This window comes from Platalea leucorodia, assembly GCF_965183815.1.
Source record: "Platalea leucorodia genome assembly, chromosome: 5".
Taxonomy (NCBI): Eukaryota; Metazoa; Chordata; class Aves; order Pelecaniformes; family Threskiornithidae; genus Platalea; species Platalea leucorodia.
Genome location: NC_138827.1, coordinates 7,611,311 through 7,627,035, shown reverse-complemented (window position 1 = coordinate 7,627,035; position 15,725 = coordinate 7,611,311). Strand labels below are relative to the sequence as shown.

At 39.1% G+C, this 15,725-nt stretch overlaps 1 protein-coding gene across 4 annotated transcripts in view; it reads left to right on the top strand.

The window, feature by feature from the left end:
* Positions 1–15,725, top strand: part of KATNIP (katanin interacting protein) — a 66,895-nt gene that overhangs the window by 28,056 nt on the left and 23,114 nt on the right. For all 4 annotated transcript variants that reach the window (XM_082313546.1, XM_082313547.1, XM_082313548.1 and 1 more), the window contains exons 13-16: positions 3,686–4,586; positions 8,944–9,678; positions 10,180–10,388; positions 14,204–14,267. In XM_082313546.1, the coding sequence (XP_082169672.1) occupies positions 3,686–4,586; positions 8,944–9,678; positions 10,180–10,388; positions 14,204–14,267 (1,909 nt within the window). The remainder of the gene's footprint in view (positions 1–3,685; positions 4,587–8,943; positions 9,679–10,179; positions 10,389–14,203; positions 14,268–15,725) is intronic.

Sequence of the window (15,725 nt, the reverse complement as noted above, 5' to 3'; positions counted from 1 at the left end):
GTTTGTCTGAAATATTCAGGCATTTTGTAAATACTTGCTATAGCCTTGAAATTGCATCATTACTTGATGCTATTAAAACTCTTTTCATAAGATCCAATGTGATGTCTGTTTTATGTCTTCACAAATCTGTGAATGGAATTAATACTTAAAAGCATGAATGTCTTAGTTGCTCTCCAATTGGATCATTGTCTCCTTCAAGTGATTTCCCATATACGTGTTGTTCGTGTGTGTATGTTCATGTCCATTCTCTTGAGTTGGAGATCTTTTTCAGTGCTGGACAACCACTGGCGTGCATTGTCTGTAAGGATGCAGCAGCTTTGTTCCAGCAGAGTTAGGTTTATAGAAGAACTTACTTCTTTTAGTTCTTGACTTCTTTTCTAGTGCTTCTTCTTTTTCACTCTTCTGTGAGAATTCAGGCAGAGGCAACTTCAAGTCCTCTGTCCAGGTGTAATTCGCAGAAAAATACCTCTTGTCCTTTGTGCACAGATATCACTGAAATTGCCGGAGATACCATCCCTGTTGCTTCGTTGGAAAGCACTATCCCAGCAGGCACTCTGTGAGAGCTGAATGGGCAAGCTGGGAAGGAACATCAAGAGAAACCATAGAACTGTCTTCCCAAAATCTTTCATTTTTTTTCTCTCTGATGTTGATCATACCTACTTGCTTGTTCTGAGACATTGTGCTGTTCTAATTACTCTTCTGGGAGGAAAAAACCCTGCTTTGGATGAAGTATTGAGTGTTTGTTTACAGGGTGGCTTCTTGATGGAATTACTCCTGAGGAAGGCATTTCTCCAGCCTCCTTGTGCCCGAGGAGAGTTAAGCAGTGGTACTAGGAGAAGCTAACCATTCTGTTGATCTTTCCCACCGCATCTGGTCACCAAGCAACTCGAAGCTCAGAAGGGGGGTGGCAGGGAATGAAAAAGAGGACTTCTTAGTCTTGAGTCTGCACACGTTTGCTCTTGGAGTCCCTGAGATCTGTTCATATTTTTCCTGCCTGAGTCTCAGTCTGCTTAGAATTTTGGTGCAAGAGATTTTCATTAGCTCTTTTACTGGTTCTTCATGAACAGATGCTTCTTCTGAGATGTCAGCTGTTATTAATACCTGCCCCAATTCAGTCTGTCTCTAGTGTCTTAGAAATATCTGTACCTTTGCTGGGTTCATCTTGATACAGTCCAGACACCACTTTTGGGGAATCATAGAATGCTTTGGGATGGAAGGGACCTTTAAAGGTCACCTAGTCCAACCCCCTGCAATGGGCAGGGACATCTACAACCAGATCAGGTTGCTCAGAGCCCCGTCCAGCCTGGCCTTGAATGTTTCCAAGGATGGGGCAGCTACCACCTCTCTGGGCAACCTGTGCCAGTGTTTCACCACCCTCATTGTGAAAAATTTTTTCCTTGTGTTCAGTTTAAATCCATCCTCCTTTAGCTTAAAACCATTACCCCTTGTCCTGTCGCAGCAGGCCTTGCTAAAAAGACTATCCCCATCTTTCTTGTAGGCCCCCTTTAAGTACTGAAAGGCTGCAATAAGGTCTCCCCGCAGCCTTCTCTTCTCCAGGCTGAACAACCCCAGCTCTCTCAGCCTTTCCTCATCGCAGAGGTGCTCCATCCCTCTGATCATTTTTGTGGCCCTCCTCTGGAGGAAGCTTCCTATGATACCTATCCCAGACACTCCAAAACTTCAGAGAAAGGAAGTCATTTCCCACTGACTGGAATAGTAATTTTGAAGTGACTCGCCCTTTTCTGTGCTCGACTGTCCCTCTTTCAGGGACAATAAGCTCCACCATCTAATTTTATAACATTTTCTCTGTCTACTTGTCCTCTTCCAGTACTGGTGGGTGGAGTGGGATTTAAAAACATTTTGTTCTTAAGAGGTTGATGATTTTAATTCAAAAAGATGAAATTGACAAATACTTTTCAAAATATACATGTGTATATTTCTGTGGTTTCATGCAGTTTATATCTGTTCCCAGGTGAAAACACAGAACTAAGGTTTGAGTATTCATAACAGCAGTAAAGGCTAGGATAGTATGTAGAAATGTTGCAGTTATCCCAAATTCAACTGTGAATATCCAATATCTCTAGCATTTAAGGGAGACATTAACAGTCCAGACATACAAAGATTCAAAAAATAACATTACTGGGGCATCCTGATAGTCTTGCTCTTCCCCATCACAATTTCAGGCAAAGCCATGTAGATAGTTTTTAATAGGTATAATTATTAAAGTGTTTTGATCCCCAGTTAGATTAATCTAGCGGTGTCCTTGTTCAAGGGGAAAAAATACCATGTTTTATGGCCAAATGCATCAGTACAGACATATACCGCTTTATGACACTCTAGGAATAACACAGGCAGCCATGACATAATGGCCAATTAAACTGAGTTTACAGCTGTTCTCCGAGAAGTTAGTGAAGGTTATCTTTTTCTATCAGGAATGTATCAGGAATGTGTCTCACATTCCTATACCTACTCCCCTCCCTCAGCTGTAGCTTTCTTGTTATGCCTGCAACTTCTGTTTTTCCCCCTGTGTAGATCCATATTACATTTTTCACCTCATACCTGTTATGATTTGGGAAGCAGTAGAATGGCAGCTATAAAGACTTGTAGGCTGTAAAGAGTGCATGCAGGAGTGAAGAAGTGGAGACACTTGTACTTGAAGGTGAAGGAGTAACTGGTTTAGGCTGGGAGCGGAGGAAAATTTAAGTAAGTATTTAAAGAGAACTGACATCCAGGAGATGAGCAAGAGGGATGTAACTGAAGCTTCTTACTTTCATGAAAAGCTTCTCAGTTTCTGTGAAAATAAGGAAGAACAGAGAGTCTTTAAAGACTCCACGTGATGGACGTGTTACTGAAATTTAGAGGGCAGAAAGGAGATGGATTTTGTCTCATCTTCTATATTTTCTTTGAAGATACCAGTATTTTTGTTAAGAGGGAGAAAAGGTTAGATGGAAATGATAAAGAGAATAGAAAGAACATTAGTTCCAACTTCAGTGGAATGAAAAAATCAGGTTTTAGTGGATGTCACAGAAAAGGAGAACATAGAGATAAAGTGGTGAGTAGCAGAGCTGTCTGAGATAAAGGCCTTCTATTTAAAAGGCTAGTTAAGTGTTGGAATAAGCCATCAAGGCACATTATTTGAAAATTGTTAATAACAGTTTTCTTAACAACGGTATAGGTTATTTTACTTTCTTCAGTGGAAGGAGCTGGACCAGATGATTTTTTTTTTTAATGTCCTTTCCAGCCCTGTATTTCTATAGCTCTTTATAACTCTTTTTAATTTTAGTGGCTTTGATCTGGGTGGTTGTTCATTGTGGAACCATGTCGTGAAAGTGGTGAATCTTAAAGAGGCTGAAGCAAAATGTGCCTCTGGCGTTTATATTCTGATCAAATATAATTATACTTAATCTAGGCTTCTTCGCTCAAGCTTTTCTAAAACATTGTCAGCCAGTTAATAGTAATGTCTAGCAGGGTTTTTAGTCCTTTTAAATAAAATCTTAAATATTCCACAGCATTTTTCAGTTATTTGAGCTTTTGATTAAAAAGTAGTCAAAATCGTGTTACCGATACAGGGTTTTAATCATTTTCATCTGTTTATTGATTAAGTGTTCAAATGTCAGAGTTCCAAAACAGTGATATCGAATGCTTGAACAGCTTAATTGAAATCTTCATACTTTCATTTTTGTAGGACCTTGATGTTGGAGTAAAGAAGGTGAAGTTATATGTTGATGAGAACCTTGTATTTGATGGTGAATTAAAGAGAGCCTCTGGAGACCTCCTCACTGACCATAGCACTACAATTGACCTTACAGATCACAAGCAAGATATCTCTGCATATTCTTCAAATGAAAGGAAAGAAGTATATGCACCTGCAGTCACAGAGAAGAAAGCAGACCTACATTTTCAGTGCTTACAGTCAAACAGTACTTCACTAAACTGGAAATCTCTGCCAGAAGAAAATCTTCTTGAGCATAAGATGAATTCCATCGGCTTTACAAAGAAAAATTTGTCTGCTGAGTTAGAGGATGATCTAAAATTGTTGCCCTCTCAAGTTTGTATAAAAGATGCCAAAGAGAATGCAACAGTACAAGCAGTTATGGAGCATGTTCAATCTGATGATGAACTTACTTTGAGTGAGCAAATGGAAAAGCTAACAGGAAGAAAATTGTCTGATTCTACAGGTGCAATTCCTTCTTGGTTACAGTCATCTTCCCAAGTAACAGAGAATAATCAAGTTACTTCCACTAAGCAGAAGCCTCCCTGGCTTGCTACAGAACATTGTTTAGGTTTAAGATTTCAAACACAGTCAGATGGAATCATGAAAAACTTTTCAGATCTGACTAATGAGGATGTCAAGTGTCAGAGAAATGAGCTGGGAAGATCCAATAGTAGAAATGCAAATGGAGATGAGAGATCACAAATACTAACCAGAAAGGATGGTGGTGTGGGCTTGGACATTTCGGAGCAACTTTCTAACAAAAATTGCTGCAGCTTACAGTATCCTACAAGTGGAAGGAGAAGTGTCAGATGTGTAAAAAAGGAGGGTTTAAACACTATAAATCTTGGAGACGATGATTCCGCATTCAAAGGTAAGAGCTCACAATAGCAACCTTAGTGCAAGTACTGACATATTCTGCATTTTGCAGAAGCACAGAATCATTTAGGCTGGAAGAGACTTCTTGACATTCCTGGAGCTATAGACAGTGGGATTTTATTTGTGATGTTTGCAGTATTCGGTTTTTCTCATTCATACTATTGACAATGCTCAGTCTCTCTCCTTGTCCCACACCTGATGTGAAATGCTCTTTTTCTGAAAAATTCACATTCTGAGTTAGTGTTTTAAAGTTCATTTGGAGAAGACTGAAGACTAAATTTCAGTAAATTATATTCTAAAAATTGACGGTCCTGCAGACAGCGAATGCTTGCTAATAGCAATGAAAATCGGCAAAAAGATAAAGAAGAGTGTGACCTCAAGGTAGTGAGTAAATTTACAGAGTTTATTTGTGTAGTAGGTTTGTGTCTTTCTCAGTGAGAATATATGCTGAATATATTTATTCAGAGTGAATGGAAAACTGCCCTTATTTTCTGTTCTCTGCTCATGACATTACATACCTCTTTCAAATCTCTCCCTCAGACATCTCTGCTCATTTATGAAGAGTTTTCTAGTAAATTTAGCTGTTACCTGGTCCATGATTTTGATTATCCTTGTCATCCTTCTCCAAACCTTTTTTAGTTCGCCTGGATCCTGTTGGAGGTGGGGGATCCAGATTTGTGTAGTTGTGTTCTGCCTCTGGCAGTAGCCAACACCGTGTCCCCAGGGAAGAGTGTGAGAATTGGGCAAGTTCTGAAGTTCTTTGGCATTCTGTAATTCTTCAGCATTCACTAACTTGTCTCAAATGAAGGGAGTTTGGCAGAACAAGGACAACAAGGCCCAGAGAATTGGAAGAAGAGGTTACAAAAATATGAATTGAAATTTTGGGTGTCATTTAGTAAAATTAACCATCAGAAAAATTTGCATGAAAGTGTAGCTTGCTGTATATTGTATTTGCATGTTTACATTAAAGTTATGGTCATAAGGGACAGGAAGTTTACCTAAATGCAGGAATGCCAGTTCAAATTCTACAGCAGGTATTGCGTGAAGTTTTTGGACAAAGGTGAAGAGAGTGGTTCTTTCTAAACTCAGAGTGTCTGAATTTTTCCTGCTGTGCCCCTCTGTGGAGAAAACAGCAATTTTGTAAGTATATCTGAAATTATACCTCAAAGCAGAAAAAAATACAGAAGTAGTTGGAATAACTGCCATCTTCCCTTCACCCACCCACTCACCACAGCCCGTTTGCTGTTTCACACGTTTTACAGTATCTCTGTTTGATTAAAAACTTGTCAACGTTATGGAAACTGTAAATAAATCCCACCTTAGTAATTTATGTTCAGTTATAAAAATGGTAAAAATTTAGGAGTTTTAATGTAAACTATAAGATGAGGCTTATCGTGATTCCAATTATAATGTCCTCTAATTTTGCTCAGAGCAGGCTTTGTCATCTGGTGCTTAAAATTCCCAGTATATGTTTTTCCCTGGGAAAATTGCATGCCATCTACCAGCTTTTGTTCTCTCTGTACTGTACTGTGCAGGGTAAAGCCATCTTCAAAGTGGAGCTGAGTGAGCATTAACAACAGGGAAACAGTTTTAAGTATTTCCCTAAAAGTGGTGAATTTTAATTGGTATGGGGCTAGGGGAACTGCAGTTTCCCAATAGCAGTATGTGACAAAGGGGAGGCTGCACAAGCTCATATGCAATGTCACAGCACGTCTTTGGTCATTAAATGAGGAATAACGAGAACAACAGAAATTAGAAATAGCATGTACATGCATATTTGGCTCGAGTTAATGTTGCTATAAAAACATATAATTTTTCTTTGATAACTGGTTTAATGTGCAAAGGAAATGATGGAAGTAAGCTGATAAAATTTGCAAATAACATATAATTAGGGGTATTATGAGTTAAGAAGATTGAAGAACTGCGCAGAAAGATGAACTTGAGGACTGGAGTAATAGCAATGGAATGCAATGCAATAGTACTGCCTGCAAGGTCATTTGGGGACTAATAACAAAAAATGAAGTTGTAAGCTGAGTAATCATCAATTGCAAATGACCGAGGAAGGGAAGGATCTTGGTTGAGTAGGTGATAACAGATTGACTGTGAAATGCTCGTGTGACGCAGGCGTGATTATAGCAATGCACTCTGAGGAAGTATCAGCAGAGGCATTTCTGTTAGTTAGGGAAATGTTAATATCTCAGCACAGGCACTCGTGAGACATCAGTTGGAAAACGGCAGTTCAGATCATCCATTTTCAGGAAAGCTGATTACAAAGTGGAATAGATACAGAAGAGAGCTTTTAGAATGATTTGAGGAATGAAGCGTGTGATTGCAGCATGGAAATATGATTGCTATTTATAACTGCAGGGAGTAAAAATGAGATTAGCACAACAGAGGGAGAAGAAAGGTGTTTTTTTCAAGCTAGTGTTGCCCCAAAATGTAGTTTACTAAAGTTTTGAGAGGAGTTGTATGGTGTGTGTTGCCAGCAGAAGCAGGACAAGGAACTTTGTGATTCAGGACACCCCTTCTAAACCCACAGCGGAGATGCGTGTTTGAGGTGTCATTATTTCTGGACTCTGGGACAGCATCAATCATACAGTCCTCTCAGGCATGCAGAAGGCTGGGAATGCATCTGTAACATCTGCAAGTGGGATACTCTTTATCTACATGCAGAGTTTATTGTTCACATAGCTCCAATAAATACAATAAATTTTAGATTCTAAAAAAAATGCCGAACCCTGTAAGCCTTCAGCCATTAACCTCTGCTTTTGGGCTATTCCCGGCTTTCCTTTCGGAGCTCTGCTTCTCCTGTTGTCATTCCTTAATGTAGCTAACAAACCCATTAACCTCCCATTGAAAATCACTCCTATTGAACTGCTGTAGAAGTGCTTCAGAGTTGTAATCTCTGTACTGCTTGAAGTACTTAAGTTTAAAAAAAAACTTTAAAAAAAAGGGGAAAAAACCTCCAAAACAAGGAAAGCCAATGGATCTCAAATACTCTTCTGTACATGCTCATCCTGAAATGTTCAAGCTTTGACATTTTAAAGTGGTAAATATATATACAGTATCTTCTTCAGGTAAGTTGTGAGGCTCTGGGAAATCCTGTTTGGGATCACCCACCCCATGAGTAGCCATATGGACAATGATTTGAACAAGAAAGTGACTTGCAAATGACCGGTGTTCTCTGAAATATGTGCCTTTGCTTCCTATCTGTATTTCCCTTGTGGGGTGGGAGGAGTGGCCAGGTTGGTCTCCAGCCTTTCATTCTAGAAGACAACCCACTTTCAGGTGGTTTCCCATCTGCTTTAAAATTCTTATTTTTATCTCACTTGTCCCCCGTGTAAATGATTATTGGCCATAGATGGATTAGGAACATTGCCTCTTTCCCAGTGTTTAAAAAAAAAATAATTAAAAGATGGTCTTGAGCAGTCTTTTGGGAAAACATTATTTTGCATTTTACCACAATTGGCGTTTATTCTTGATAACCGTTCATTTTAGTATCCACTCAAGGACATTGTACAGAAATAAAATCTAGCCCATGGGCATGTAATTGTTTAGTACTCCACTTGCTTTTCTTCATTTATTTGAAGAAAATACATAAGTGACAGCTTTATTGAAAATCTTTGTTATTATCTGCTCTTAATTGTTTTGAGATGGAAATTAAGCAGCTCCTCTGCAGTCACAAGGAGAGCATGCTTTGCTCCCGCTGTGCCCCTCTAATTTGTTGCCCCCGCTGCGCTCCCATTAGGTACTTTGTCATGATCCCCCTTCTACATCTCGCACTTGCTGAAAAGTGAGAAAAATGTTTGGACATTACCTGCATGGAATGCAATGCTCACCTCATCCTCCTTATTTGCTGGACCTACTTCTTTTCTCACCATTTTTCTTTATATACACATGGCTGATTTTGACAGGAAGCACTAGCTTTTCTCTGTAACGCTTTAGAAACTTAACCAGTTCAGCCATTTCCAACTGTATGAAAGATCTGCAGAAATGCAGACAGATGATTCAAAGTATTGTGACAGCCACACAAGTATCATTGGGCAAAATCCCAATTTCTGTAAGTGGTGGGTCAAGAATTCGCAGTCTCAAACTTAGTTGCATTTTTGTATCTTGGCATGTGCTTGGCTCTTCAGTATCTAAAAGTGATTGTTTTTGTTATGTCTAAATGGGGAAGGGAAATTGGGACTTGCAGCCTTCATAATAGAGAGGCAATATAAAAGTGCTAGTGTAACAGAATTTCACAGTAAGGGAAGATGAATATGACCAGCATAATTCTGGAAAGTCCCTGTTGTAGTGGTTTGCTTCTGGTCCTGTTTATGCATTAAATGGCTATGTAATGTTGTTTTCAGATGAAGACTTTTCTATCAAGGACATAGCAACCTCTAGAGCAAAGTGGCACAATGAACAAGAACACACTCTGCAGGAGTCATGGAACTCCTTGGTAAAATTTAATTATTCCCATCGTGGCCGAATCTCTAACATGGATTTTCAAGGGGATATCTTTGATGAATTTCTCCATCAACAGAAAATCAACCGGCCTGGAGAATATCAGCAAATGAGAAAAGAGGGACTACAAACACTACCAAAAAGGCAAGAAGAAGAAAATTCTGTGGAGGCATATGATGGAAATGATTTTAAAATTCCTGTTTTACCTTATGGGCAGCACTTAGTGATAGACATTCAAACAACCTGGGGAGACAGACATTATGTTGGTCTTAATGGAATTGAAGTTTTCAGTTCTAAAGGAGAGCCTGTTCAGATTTCAAAAATAACAGCTGAACCACCTGATATAAATATTTTACCAGCTTATGGCAACGATCCCAGAATAGTAACCAACCTAATTGATGGGGTAAATCGGACACAGGATGATATGCATCTCTGGCTAGCACCATTTACCCCTGGAAAACCTCACTTTATCTTTATTGACTTTGTGAATTCCTGTCAAGTAGCTATGATTAGGATTTGGAATTATAATAAATCTCGCATACACTCTTTCAGAGGTGTGAAAGACATTGTAATGGTGTTAGATGAGCAATGCATCTTTAAAGGAGAAATTGCGAAAGCTTCAGGAACCTTGTCTGGAGGTATGCTATCATTTCTTATTTCTTTGTGGAAACAGCAGTAAAATACAAACAAATACATTTAGCTTGTTTGTTATCACTTTCCACTTCAAAGCAAGCTGACACTTTGTATAGTATTTAGTCCTTTTAATTTCAAAACGTAAGGCAAAACCCACAAATGCATTCTTCAATGATATTGTGAATTTTAGTAGCATATAGAGCTAATCTCTATTCTTAACAATGTCTTAGCAACAAGACCATATTTCAATAACATCTGATAGTCACTAGACATTTCAAAGTTGCAGATTTTTACTTGTTTTCACAGATACGGTCTTTTGGAAAAGGTGATGGAGAAGCTTTTTTCCCATTTTCTTTTGTATGTGTTTGAAATTTGCCTGAGTTCTCTAGCATATATTATCTTAACACTACTGCAAATTAAATGTAAAGAAGGACTGAAAATAGTTTTTATCACTCTATATATTCTTTTATATGGTTTCTCCATTTAATTCTGTATGTTGCCTTCAGCTCCAGAGCACTTTGGGGATACTATATTGTTCACTACTGATGATGATATTCTTGAAGCTATATACTGCTACGATGAGACATATGATGGAGAAATGGAGAATGCCAGCTCCTTCAGATACGAGGAAGAGCTAAAGAGGCCAACAACTGCTGATAGGGAGGGAGATGAAAGACCTTTTACACAAGCGGGGCTAAGAACAGAGGATCAACAGGTAGGGGCCTCTGTGTTCAGAACTCTCTATAAATGTCTTTCTGAAACATGACATGGAAGTAGGAGACACTGATTTCCGTGATGGAGTAAAGCTTGGCAGAAGAACTAATACAGCTATCTGTCTATTTTGAAGATTTTTTTTTTCAGCAGCTCAATAATTTATGCAATTTTTTTAAAGCCCAGAAGGTCCTCCAAATTTTGGTTTCCCTGATTAATTAATAAGACTGCAAGGAAGGCTCTACTTACTTGGACAGATTAGAGGGAGTTCTTTTTGATTTAGGTACCCCTGAAGGTTTACGCCACTTCAGTGATATTTACCATACAGTTATTCATGTAATGAGTAGCTGTGCTCTCTGTCACTGCAAACCAAAGATTTTTCCATATTTTCCACTCAGAGTATACTCTTGCTTGTTTCATGCTCCACCAATTAAGTATCTTACGTGAGAAGGTACTTCTGCCCTCTCAACCCTCCCCTTATTTTTTCCTCTTTCCTTTTTTGACTAGCGTCTCCACAGGTCTGTGTGCATTTTGCAGCATAAAAATGCCCCTTTACTATTCTATACAGTAAGTATTTTACTACTTGGAGGAAGGCCATATTTTCAAGCACTGGAGTCTTGCCTCATGCCACTCCAGCCCAACAGTCCAGTGTCTGAGCAAAGATCCTGCCAGAATTTCTGCTCAGGATGGTGCGGGGCAGTCTTTGACCTGATTTCCATCAAATCTTCTACCTTCTTAGAATCTTCATGAACACCTACTGTTGCTTCAGTGAGGATATCTTTTTTTGGGGAACACACTCTTACTTGTAAGTCTGTAAGGAGATCCAAAGCTGAATCAATCCAGACTCCAGCTGGTTCAGCTAAAGTGCTCCCAGTGATATATGGTTCCTAATGAGCCTTGTGCTGTTGTCAAGCCTTCCTGTTCTGTCTTGTCCGCTTCTCCTGGTGGCTTGTAAGACAAAGGGAAATGTCATGACATTGGAATTTGATCTCACTGTTAAGATCATGAGTCGGTGACTCTAACTCTTTGACTTCTCCAGTGCTAGTTAACACTGGCAACAGTAATTTTGGTCCCATCTTTGCTTGTGGTATCGTAAACCGTTCGGACACCTTATGCAGTGCAGGATTTCATGAACATAAATTGAGTTCACCTTCCTTTTCTTGATCACTTGTTTATTGTGAGCATTCACCAGGACCTCTTCCATTGCAGAAGCCTAGACCTGGACTGTCTGGTCCTTACTCAGAGCCTCTGCTTTTTATTTTGCTGTTCATCTCTGATGCTCTTCATATTCCTTTTCTAACTCTGAAACATGCTGTATCAGCAATGGAATAACAAAAGCTATTGTGACTAAGCCATTGATCTCCCTGCCATTCTGCGTTTGCTGGTACCATCAAGATTCTGCAGATGGATGTTTATGCTATCAGAATGATACAGATCTACTAGATGATTTGTCTTCCCCAGCTAATGCTGTCATTCAGACTAGTCTTGGGTTTGAACAGTCTCTACCTGTTGATCATTCACCCTTTTTTCCTGTAGCATGTTTGGTAGGTGAAATAGTGTTTTACTGCACTGACTACAGAACTTTTCAAAAGCTCTTACGGAAGTGTCTTACTTTCTTGTCAATATTATCCATGGTCATCTGTCTTTCCCATGAATTCAGTAATCCTTAACATGTCAACTTTTATAGCAGGTCAGACCTCTAATTAGTGCACTTGACTCAGCTCTGTGGCCAATAGTGGATGCCTAGGGAGAATGTACAAGTAGAGCAAACATGCAGTGGCGTTTCTCCAAAACACTCATCCAGCCCTTAGAAATTTGTCTCACAAGGACTTTTTGACTTAACCTTTGTGTTTAGTATCCTGCCTTGGATTTTTGTTGCATTAATTCATCCATTAGCTTTTTGAACCCATGTGCACTTTTACAACTTACAATGCTGAGTGGTAAGTTTCCCAGCTTAACTTGCATAGCACAAAGAACCTATTTCTGTTCATCTTTAGGTTCATTTAATGTCCCATAGTTTTTGTGTTGGAAGAAAGTAAACAATTATTCCCTATTCCCTTCTTCAAGCCACTCAAGACATTTATGCTCTGTTACTATCTCTTCTAAATCTCTGTTTTCCAGAATGGTTAGTCCTACTTTAGCTATTCCTCACATGGAAGGTGCTACAGTATGGTCAGGCTTAGGAGTGTGGTGATACTTTCTACTTCTTATTGCTTTTCCAATAACTCCTGTACTATGGTTGTATTTTGTTCTAGCCGTAAGCATCTAAGAACAGAGGTAGAACAATGTTCACAAGCAGAAGTAGTTGAAATAGTAGAAAATTAGACCATATCTGAAAGAAAAGATAGTGGGCACCAGTGGAATAAAGGGATCTGAGTAGCCAAGAAAGGAGGAAGAGGAAGAAAAGAGGTGATAAGGTGGCTTGGCCCAGATGGTTTATGACCTGCAAGGGAGGGCATTATTCAGCATTCTATAAAACCAGTGGCTTTATTGCATCCATGGGTTTTGATATTCAGTGGAGTTGTAAATTTTAATTCCTAGGCTGGTCTTTTAAAGTTGTTCTGAGAAAAAAACATCAGACATCAAAGACACAGTCACTGTTCTGCGAGGAAGGTACACCCAATAGGAGGGTTTTTTTCCATCTTCTGTAGGTTATCTGTGTGTGTTTATTTCAGTGCATAGTTCTTGTTCAGTTTCACCTACTTAATTTCCACAAGGACATTTGCTGCTACATGAAGTATATTGCAGTCTGGAAACATACACATATAAGATCCAGGACGTCAGTGGTTATACTGCAGAGATCTAATATAACAGTAGAAGAAAAGTGTTGACAAGCCTTTTATTTTTTTTTTTAGGCACAAAATAGGTCCATTTGATGTATTCTGGGTGACAGGAAGTCTACTTCTAATGATGAAGGAAACTATAGAGAATGAGTCTGGATTTCTAATTTCCTATTTGGCTTTTTTAGTACTAATGAGGATTGAGCTGATGTTTTTGTAGAACTACTTATAATAATGCCACAATTTCTTTCTAATCTGCTATTATTTTGTTTGGAGCCCAGTACTGTATGTGTGCAGTTAGGATTGTTTTCCTTGTGTAGCATTTTTACATTTACCTACAGTGAACATAATTGGCCATTTTATTATGCTCACTCAATGAAATGAAGTTGATCTTCAACCCTTTGCAATTGTCATTTGTCTTTACTATCCTAATTGCCCCGGTACGATCAGCAAATTTTATCATCTGTATATTCACTTTCTGGTTTGCTACGTTGAATAGCATAGGCTATGATGAATTAGCATTGTCAAAGAACAAATGCAAGCTTTGGACAAGTTTGCTTGTTTATTCTGCCCCTTGATTCTTGAGAAGAAATTGTGGTGGCACTCTCTGAGGTCTTAACTTCCTTCCAGACTTCTTGTCTCTGTAACATATTTGCAACATGTTGCAAATACAGCATATTATCATTAGCTAATGGCAGTCTGCAGGTAAATAAGAGTGACTTAAGAATTTCAGCCTCTTTGAGAATAGGTAGCCCACACTAGGGAGTCTCCTATTTAACACTCCTGTATGCACTAACAGGAAAAATCCTTAACAGTCTTGACTTTCTAAGGACCCATATGATCTTCTACATCTTGGGGCGTGTTTTCCATTATTTGCAGGACAGCCTGGGTGGTGAGGCAAAGGGGAGACTGATATACAAAAGCTGGATGTTAAAAAAAAAAAGGGAAATAGACACCCCCCCCCCCCCCTTTATAAACAATATTTCTGTAATGTATATATGATATGCATATTCCTTGCACCTGTTGCTTTACTTTTTAGGTTCAAGAGCAAAACCCTCTCTCTGAATGTATACCCAAGGAATCAGGAATATTTACTGGAAAATGTAAGTTCTTACATTTACTTCTTGCTTAACCACCCTCCCCCCTAACATGTTATCAAGGAGGATCTGACTTGTCAGAGCTGTACAGAACTTTGTGACAGACGTCAGGTCTAGAATAAAGAAGAGTAATTGAATATTTAAGGCAGAAGCTTTGTTTATTATGGCATTTAGAACATTATATGGTAACAGTTGGCTTTTAATCTCAGAAAAATAACACTAGCCATTTGCCTAGTCCCTGAATGGGATTTGTAATAGCTGTGTCCATTACCCAGTAATTCTCTCCCAATCCTATGTATTTATGTAGACCAACTGAATTTCTCAGATCAGATGGACAATAGAAACCCTACAGTAAAGCTAGACCAGAATGTTACAGCTGGTTCTTAAAGTACCTGATTTCTTTATCCTGTACAAAAACAACTCTCTGTGGGCCTTTAAATCATTTTCCAGAGAGCTTCTGGGTGGCCCAGAAGTTTCAGTATCAGTTCCTGGTCCTTTGACCAGCACAAGAGAAATTGGGTTCTTGGGCCTGGCATAAAGTCTTTAGCAACCTGTGGTGTGCTCTCTGAAAATACACACAATGCTGTGGCTTATTCAGCCACATATCTGTGAGCTATACCTATGATCTGTGATCTATAACCTATGAACTATATCTAGATCTATGAACTTTATCTATGAGCAAGTCTACAATCAATTCATATTTGTGAACTTAAGATGCCTTTCCCTCTTCCCATTTCTCAAAGTGGGTGAAAAAGATAGTGAGGGTGTAGTTCAGAGCTCAGCAGATGCAGTCTCCCATACTGACAAGGTATTGTTAATCAGCTGGTGGGCTAACTTGTCTCTACCAGACAAAGAGGTCCTGATGCCCATGAGTTCTTGCAGGGAAAGAGCTGGAGAAAGCTAGTTGCATTTAAGGGAGGCTTTCCATGTCTTATGAAATGCAAAAGAAACTCCAATTTAGTGTCTTACACAGGAAAAAATGGCCATTAATTGCTACAAGGGACTATCTTTGTAAATGACTTTGCACGAAAGGAAAAAACTAAGTAGAAGCTACAACCTGACTTTTGCCAATGATTTCTACGTACCCTGTCCTGCCTGTGTATTTTGTTCCATGTTCTCCTTATGCTGTGGGGTAGTCCCTTAGACCTGGAGTGAGAGTCCTCTTGCTTCTTCTTTTTGGGAATTACTTTTTGGGAACTTTGGGAAATTACTGGGAACTGTGCAAAACTTAAGATCAGTACAGCCTTTTTCATCTGGGACTCCTGGTAATAAATTGTGCATGGAGTCACTGAGGATTTGTATCCTTGACCTATTGTAGGTAGTTTTCATCTCTTTCATCCTGCTGCCAGTCACGATGTCAAGGAGAAATAGTGCCTCAAAGCGTGATTATCACTGGGACAAAGGCCACCTGGTGGCTGGTTACTAGAGGTGTCCTTTGGGGATCAGTACTATAGTCTACACTGA